General features: G+C 35.6%; 2 protein-coding genes across 4 annotated transcripts in view; both read left to right on the top strand.

Moving 5' to 3' along the window:
• LOC105177667 (CDPK-related protein kinase) lies at window positions 1991-6767 on the top strand. Of its 2 annotated transcripts, XM_011100891.2 has the most exons (12): window positions 2688-2828; window positions 2927-3007; window positions 3934-4064; window positions 4254-4295; window positions 4405-4513; window positions 4802-4880; window positions 4973-5269; window positions 5345-5457; window positions 5616-5723; window positions 5804-5866; window positions 5967-6134; window positions 6230-6767. In XM_011100891.2, the coding sequence occupies exons 2-12, from the start codon at window positions 2999-3001 to the stop codon at window positions 6368-6370; spliced, it is 1260 nt and encodes a 419-aa protein (XP_011099193.1). In that variant the 5' UTR covers window positions 2688-2828; window positions 2927-2998; the 3' UTR covers window positions 6371-6767. The 2 variants fall into 2 exon arrangements, with proteins under 2 accessions (XP_011099192.1, XP_011099193.1); XM_011100890.2 differs by lacking the exon at window positions 2927-3007 and having other exon boundaries at window positions 1991-2878.
• Window positions 7211-8506, top strand: part of LOC105177665 (zinc finger CCCH domain-containing protein 62) — a 3710-nt gene continuing 2414 nt past the window's right edge. The window contains exons 1-3 of one of the 2 annotated variants that reach the window (XM_011100888.2): window positions 7211-7464; window positions 7609-7772; window positions 7882-7999. In XM_011100888.2, coding sequence (XP_011099190.1) covers window positions 7343-7464; window positions 7609-7772; window positions 7882-7999 — 404 coding nt within the window. In that variant the 5' untranslated portion in view covers window positions 7211-7342. The remainder of the gene's footprint in view (window positions 7465-7608; window positions 7773-7881; window positions 8000-8506) is intronic. The other variant, XM_011100889.2, reaches the window with a different exon arrangement.

Raw genomic sequence — 8506 nt, 5'->3', positions numbered from 1 at the left:
TTTTTTTTAAAAAATAAGAGGTGGTTTGTGTAAGTAATGTTGACGGATGCATGTATAATTTTCGAACAACGAGTAAGTAAATCTCAAGAAAGATAGCTGTAATTTATTCTGATTGTAATTATGCATGTATTTTATTTTATTTTTACCATAATTTTTATTCATTTGACATCACCTCTTAGAAGACTGTCTTAGAACTTTGGTGGTTGACTTGTGTATTTATTTTTTTTCATTTTTTATTTTTGAGGGTGCATGATTAAGATTGTGTGGTTGAATAGCTAAGATTTGTCAACACCAAGGGTGCATGAACCATTCATGCATCCTTAATACAAGGTTCCTTGTCTCTGCAAATGATGTTTTTTATTTTTATTTTTTAAATAAAATTTAAATAATACTACAGTAATAAAAATAGGTCTAAATTAATGGACATCTGGACCTAATTGATGGTCTACACCTACATCCTACCTACATTAATTGGTAGAGTTCATATAATCTCATCGGCATAAAGTTATTGTCATTAACATTTTTTTAGATTGATATAGCACAAAATAAATAAATAATTTTATTTTATAGTCGTCAGTATATTCAATTTTTAAAAATTTACATTAAAATGATAATTTTTTTTCTTTCTTTCTATTAATGTAATGTACTGATTTATATATTTATTTCTTATTTATAATATATTTTAAAGTATAAAAAATTATTTATTATATACACGTAAGAACGACGTGTCACAACGGCTAGTATCCAAATGCGAGGCTAAATCAAACAGCTTCATGACGGCATTTTAGTAATCTCGTCTTTGTAACAACTTAATGTGTCATTTGATTATAGCACATCATTAAAATTGATTGTCGAGAATCAGGCCTTCTATTAATGAGCAACGGAGAGATTCGTGCATTCTATTTATACCAAGTACCATAATTAATTATAAATAAGTACCATAATTAATAGGAGCTTGAAATCTGCACAAGTCTTAAAAGCTACTTACAATTATAAGCTTGAGGTTGGGTCTATAATTGCGTCTAGAGTACATAAAAATGAATGTCGCAATACAAATGTTATCCACCGTCTTTGTTGATGAAAAGTTAATTTAATTACAATGTTAATGAAAAATTAATTAAATCACACTAATTATGGTATTATCATATATCAGTCTATTTTCCACAAGAAAACCTTTTGTTTATATAAATACTTTTTTCAAATATTGAATCAATAGCAAAACAAAAAATAAAATAAAGCGTGGTGCGTGCAGTTTGAATTCAGTGATTCCCGGCGGGGCAAGACAAAGACAAACGCGATTTTGTCTATTATTCCTTCCTTTTGTTTTTGCCCACAGTATATCAGACAAAATTTTACTTATTTTTAAAATTCTAACACGCTTTTCTCTCCCGCTTTCCACCCTCTTATACGCAAAACTTATAAAGGATAATTACAATGTTCTTTTATAATATTTAATGTAATTATTTATAAATTTTTTAAATTTAAAAAATTATATTTAATACTGCTAATATTTATTTATATTTAATGATAGAGCTTTCATAAATAAAAAATTATTGATATTAAATTAAAAAATTGAATAAAAACTTATATTTATTATTAAATAAATTTTCTTTTATCAAATTATCCTTATAAATTTTCACGTATAATAGTGCATATTAGAAACAAAACATCATGAGTACTAAGTAAAATTTTTCAAACTATGTTGGATTTTTATAGAGTTATGTAAAATTAAAAATAAGAAGATGGTGTAATTATCTCTAATTATAATTAAAGACAAAGAAATGATGAGATGAGAAAGGATATCAAATAATAACTGTTATGAATCATCCCCAAAGCATTTGAAATCCAAGTAATTAAGCAAATGGGGCCCAGCAAATCCTTGCCACGTGGACATGGATTGTACAGCCTGGACCACCCTCCCCTACATTCATCATCTTTAATTATTTTCCCAACTTTTTCTTTACTAACCCAAATTCAGTTTCTTCTTCTTCTTTTTTTTTTTTTAATTTTTTTTTATTTTCAAGAATTTCTCTGTTCTGTTCTTGACAAAAGCACCAATCGTCCGTGTGCTTTATCACTTTCTTCACAGATCCCTTCTCCCGCTACTCCCTCTCACTTTCTCACTCCCTACGAGAATTCAAAAGCTAAACCCCCTCCCAGAAAAATGTATTCAAGATTTTGAGAGATTTTCAGTTCTGGGAGGAGGAGAAGAAGCATTCAGAAAGGATTTTCTTTCCTTTTTCTTTTTTTTTTTGTTTAATTCTTGATATTATTTTCTTACGGGGGAGTGAAGATGGGAATTTGTACTTCCAAACCCAGACCCTTTCCGGAACCCAATTTATCAGATGAGTGCAAGAACGCTGCTGTTTCGGCCCAGGATCAGGAGAACGCCGTTCCGGCGGGGAACAACGATGTTAATGCGAAAAGTTCTGGCAATCTTGATGAGAAAAATAGGAACGAGGAAAAGTCAGGAGGAGGTAAGAAATCTCCCTTTTTTCCTTTCTACAGCCCTAGCCCAGCGCATTATTTGTTCTCCAAGAAGTCTCCGGCGAGATCTCCGGCGCCGGGGTCAGTAACGCCGAGGAGATTTTTCAAACGGCCGTTCCCGCCGCCATCGCCGGCGAAGCACATCAAGGCGGTGCTGGCGCGGCGGCATGGCTCTGTGAAGCCGAATGAGGCGGCGATACCAGAGGGGAAGGAGGTATCCGAGGCGTTGAGTCTGGACAAAAGTTTTGGGTTCCCGAAGAAGTTTTACGACAAGTATGAGCTTGGAGAGGAGGTCGGGAGAGGACATTTTGGGTATACTTGTCGGTCGAAGTTCAAGAAAGGTGAGCTCAAAGGGCAGGAAGTTGCCGTTAAGGTCATTCCAAAATCAAAGGTTTGGAAAACAATTCACTTGCCTTTTTTCTTTCCCTTCTTCTTGTAGTTTGGTCTTGTTGAGCTGTGATGCTACTGTTGGCTGATCGGATAAGTTGTTGGGGTGGGAGAGATCTGATCTATGAAAAAGGTTTACTTCTGTTTCTTTGTTAATTTTATCTTTGTCTGATTTAACTCTGTGAAATTTATTATCTCCAAGAATGGATTTCAATTAAAGGTGGTTTGAGTTTTATTCAATTGGAATTGCTGAAATAATTTTTATAGGTTAGTTATGAAATATGATTTACATTTGATTTTCGATCAAGGCGATTGGAGTTTGATTGCTGATCAGAGCTTGATGCGAGCTCAGACATCAGCTTTTGTCTTTGTCTACACATGACTGTCTTTGTCTGCTTATAACACAAACGTTGTAGCAGGCAATGATGAAATGATACTATATTCGGGAAACTGCTTATATGTGGAGAAAGAGCTCTTCATATTTTGATTTTCTATTTTTCACTCTATATTTTCTGGTCAAGAGGGGACTTGACACCTCTGGCTACCTCTGTTAGTCTTCTACCTTCGCAATTTTATCACGTTTGGTGGACAACAAAGATGGTTGATGGCATGATTAAATTTACTAATAATATAGAAGCAGCTGAAACACAGAGTTTGCAAGCCAGCATGTGTGCCTGCCTAATCTGAACGAGTTTGGTGAAACACATACCAAAGAAAAAGAGAGTTTACTGAAACACATACCAAATATTAGCATGGAGAGCATATACTGCATGTTGTATTTTAAACTTGTTATTCAATTAGTGTTGCAAGCTGCGTCTTGTCGACTCCCATTGATATGTACATTGATTTTATATGAAACCCTCATGGTAAATGATCTCAATAATATAATTGTAATTTGACTTTAGAAATATGGATATGAGTTGGGAGTTCTTTGTGTTATCCTCATATGTAAGACAATCAATAAGAGTACTGTTGCCCAAATTGTGAAAATTTTGCTGATATTCCTTCAATCTCATATCCATTCTCTTCTCTAATTGTATTTATACTTTCTCTTTCCAGATGACCACCGCTATTGCTATTGAAGATGTGAGAAAGGAGGTGAAAATATTGAGAGCTTTGACGGGACATAGCAATCTGATACAATTTTATGATGCTTATGAAGATCATGACAATGTCTACATCGTGATGGAGTAAGTAGTGTTTTCATTATTATTATTATTATTATCTTTAACCTTGGCTCATTTTCTTCCCCTGCTTGCAATTCCCTATAGTCAATGCCTTTGGTTATTTAGCATGACCTTAAATTATTCTTTTTGTTTGTAATTATCTCAAACACAATCTCTTTGAAAACGCAACTCACTATAGACTTAATATTTCAGGTTATGTGAAGGAGGGGAGCTTTTAGATAGAATACTTTCAAGGTATTTCTTTGAATTGTACAGACATTATGTAACAAAAGAATTGAACCTTGAATGCTAATGTAACTTGTATTCCAGCATAATAACAAATTCAGTTTTCTCTCAACTACAGGGGTGGGAAGTACACAGAAGAGGACGCAAAGACCGTGATGATACAAATACTGAATGTTGTTGCATTCTGCCATCTCCAAGGGGTGGTCCACCGGGATCTTAAACCCGAGGTAGGAGTTTCTTGAGTACATATCTTCAGGTTCAAAAGGCTTATTAATTTGGTGTGGGCTGTCTTAGATGGACTTTTATCACATATTATTATCCGATGGAGAAGATATGATATCAAATATCAGTTGCTAAGTAACTGTGTATTCATCATTGGGAATGCCAGAAATGGTGAAAAGAGTTGAGTTACCCAGAACACACGCAGGGGGGGAGAGAGAGAGGGGCTTAATTCTTATGTTGAATTTGCAACTATAATTTATAGCTTCTTTAACTCTAGCATGTTACTGGATCAGAATTTCTTGTTTACTTCAAAGGAAGAAAACTCGTTACTGAAGGCCATAGATTTTGGTTTATCAGACTTCGTGAAACCAGGTTAGTCCTTATTTGTCTCATTCATGGTTTCTTATTTACCTCTGTTAAGGCAGTGCAGAACTAGTAATATGGTGTTGCATAATTCTTTGCAGATGAAAGGCTTAATGACATTGTTGGCAGTGCATATTATGTGGCTCCTGAAGTATTACATCGAGCGTACAGTACCGAGGCTGACGTTTGGAGTATTGGTGTAATAGCATATATCCTGCTTTGTGGGAGCCGCCCATTTTGGGCTCGAACTGAGTCTGGCATCTTTCGTGCTGTTGTAAAAGCTGAACCAACATATGAAGAACAACCCTGGCCAACTCTGTCTTCTGAGGCCAAAGATTTTGTGAAACGTCTTCTAAATAAGGATCCAAGGAAAAGAATGACTGCAGCTCAAGCCCTTTGTAAGTGTATTTTTGTTCACCAACAAAAAGAAACTGATTCTTCATTTGGAAAGCCTTACAATTTGTCTGCTTCAGGTCATCCATGGATAAAAACTTCTAACGACGTAAAGGTTCCTTTGGACATACTAATATTTAAGCTCATGAGAGCTTATATGCGTTCATCTCCCCTCCGGAAAGCTGCTTTACGGGTGCGTAGAGCAATAATCTTTTTTTATCCTTCCATCTTAATCTGCTTTGTGTGATGAATATTTGAAGAAAAATGTAAAACTAGCCCTCCAAGCACATCGATTATACTTTCTGGTCAAGTTTAGATTTGCTGAACTTCGTTGTTTCTTTATTTTTGCAGGCTTTATCAAAAACACTGACTGCTGATGAACTTTTCTATTTGAAGGAGCAATTTGCTCTATTGGAGCCAAACAAAAATGGCACCATAAGTTTAGACAATGTCAAAGCGGTTCGTACTTTGCACATTGTTATAATTTATTATTCAGTTTGAATGAAAACTTGGTCTCAGCTTCTGCTTTTTTTGGTCAGGCCTTGAAGAAGAACGCAACTGATGCCATGAATGAGTCACGCGTTTATGATTTTCTTGCTTCAGTATGCCTCTGAACACCGTGTTATGGCTTCCTTGTTAGCTATGATTTGCTTCGTTTTATATTCTAGATATAATAACCAATTTCTTCTCCTGCCATGACAGCTTAATGCACTTCAATACAGAAGGATGGATTTTGAAGAATTCTGTGCTGCTGCATTAAGTGTCTATCAGTTGGAGGCTCTCGAGAGATGGGAGCAACATGCTCGTTGTGCCTATGAACTCTTCGAGAAGGATGGGAACCGTACTATCATGATTGAGGAGTTAGCTTCGGTAATAACAAATTTTGTACGATTTTTTTTCAAATACGACCAGTTTAGAGATCATATAAATTTAACCCCACATCTTTTTTTCCCCCCACATTTCAGGAACTCGGGCTTAGCCCTTCGGTTCCTGTTCATGCCGTTCTCCATGATTGGATTAGACACACTGATGGAAAACTTAGTTTCCTTGGATTTGTCAAGCTATTACATGGTGTTTCCAGCCGTTCACTTGCCAAAGTACATTGACACTTATGGGGAAAAGTTGACAAACCTTGATTCCTGTTACTTCCTCATGCCCCACGATCTTTTGCAATAACAGGGGAGGCTGATAAGAGGAGATACAGATCACTCCCCATACCCCCCCGAGTTGCAAGACGAAGGGTAAGTTTCAAGTGACATTGATGAGGCGCAGTGGGCATTGCTGGGATTTCAGAAAGGGCATCCAAGAATTTACTTACTGGTGTAAAGTTTGTAGTTAAATTTTGTGTCCGATTGCAGCTGAGAATATTTCGATGCTGGTTTTAGTGAATATTCTTACACTCTCATATTCTAACATATATTGGAGACACAGACAGCCCTGACATCAACAGTCTTGTATCTCCCTTTCCCACCTAATTTCGTGCTAATGTGTTGATTACTTCTATGTCTACGAATTTTACAGCAGTCTGTGGACCTGTGGTGACTGGAATTTGAAAATCTGGGAATGCATAACTCTAAATTTTTTTCTCTAATGATTAATGTGATGTCAATGTTGTTAGCATAGTAGTAATTAATTGAAGAGGTAATTATGAGTATATTTCCTAACCCTTTTTACATAAATCACTTATATTTTTCGTATAGTAATAGAAATTATCCAAAACAACAATGAACTTTGTTTATGATATTTATTCTGTATATAATATCAAAACTTTGAGTTATCAGAAACAACTAAGTGTGCAAAATTATTGGATTTTAGAGGGTAAATTACAATGAATTCCTTTTAAATTATAATTATAAATATTCAATGTTATTTGAACAGTTAGAAGTAGCCCAATGGCCACTTTTTCCCCCTTGGTTTAGATGATAACTAACTTTCATGACTCATTTTAATGATTTGAGTAAAGTAAATGCCCTTTCCATTGCCCAACAAATTTCCCTATTTTAATGATTTGAACGCTAACTCTTTTTCACGTCTCAAGATAATCTTCTTGGTTGGGAAATTTTCTGTTGGAATTTTGAATGGCTCACGAGAAGTCCAAGAAACGGAATTTCATCGAAACTTCCTCTTCCGAGGAATCAGAACCATCACTGCGCGAGAGTGACGACGACGCTGTTGAGGAGATCAGTTCTTCCACTTCTTGGTATTTTCGGAACTCCTCGTTCTTCTAATAGAGTACAGTCCAATTGTTTGCGGTTTATGTACGAATGTACTATATCTCTCCTTTTTCTCATTAGGCTTTGTGATTGTGATGATCATTTTTTTGATTTTCTACTTGGTGCTGCAGTAATGATGATGATGATGATGATGATGAAGACAACGATGATGGGAGTGAGTGGAATGATTCAGAAGACGACGAGGCTGTCGATGAAGATGAAGAATGCAACTATGGCTATGTTGATAAAGATGATGAAGAAGCCATATGCAAAAAAGTTATTCAATTTATTCGAGGTCTGTTTTCTTTTCTGGAATTGATAAAATGCTATCTTTATGTATGAAGTTCTAATTGATAGAAGTTTATAAATTTGGGGCTTAATGACTGTTTCTGTGTGTGCTGCAGGGGGGAGTGTCCTCCAAGAGCTAAAGCTGGTTGAATGTAAAGCATATCTTCGAAAACATAGTTTGAGAGTATCAGGAAGTATAGAAGAGTGTATAGAAAGGATCAAGGAGCACTGGAGGTTAGTAGGTTTATTGCATATCATGCACTGCCAATATCTTTCGTGAATGTTAGCTTCCTGAGGAAATCTTTTCCAATGCTACAGAGCTGCTTCCTCGTTCTGCTGTCTGCTTGACTTGCGTACCAACAAAATAATGTGGATAGAGTACATTTCCTTGTTCTCTTATTCCACTCACTATTCTCTTTAAGAAAAAGAATTCTGCTTCATGGGGTTGAGCGTTCATTATCACTGTCTCCCTTAGTGGAGGCAAGCCAATTAGAAAAAAGAAAGAAAAGAAAAGATGAGAAATGGAAAAGGAACTAGATATCTAGCCTTCCAACTGCGTATGGTAAACGATGCGAATCTGGTTGGTTGAAAGAAGAATGGTTGCTTACTATGAGCTTAAAATATGTTGCTTCTCTGAGCGAGTCCTAACTTCTCCTTCTCAGTTAGTCATGAAGGATTTGGGTGCGTTTACTGGGTCCAGTTAATGTTATTAGTTATTCATATGACTTTGAATAATGGAAG

This window comes from Sesamum indicum, linkage group LG15, assembly GCF_000512975.1.
Source record: "Sesamum indicum cultivar Zhongzhi No. 13 linkage group LG15, S_indicum_v1.0, whole genome shotgun sequence".
Taxonomy (NCBI): domain Eukaryota; kingdom Viridiplantae; phylum Streptophyta; class Magnoliopsida; order Lamiales; family Pedaliaceae; genus Sesamum; species Sesamum indicum.
This window is presented reverse-complemented; position numbering and strand designations above follow the sequence as displayed.

Bases quoted from the DNA above. Each gene is read 5' to 3' on its own strand.
- LOC105177667 (XM_011100890.2), top strand. From the start codon at position 2,294: ATGGGAATTTGTACTTCCAAACCCAGACCCTTTCCGGAACCCAATTTA. The intron at 4,514-4,801 runs GTAGGAGTTTCT...TTACTGGATCAG, and splicing joins ACCGGGATCTTAAACCCGAG to AATTTCTTGTTTACTTCAAA. The intron at 5,270-5,344 runs GTAAGTGTATTT...TGTCTGCTTCAG, and splicing joins GACTGCAGCTCAAGCCCTTT to GTCATCCATGGATAAAAACT.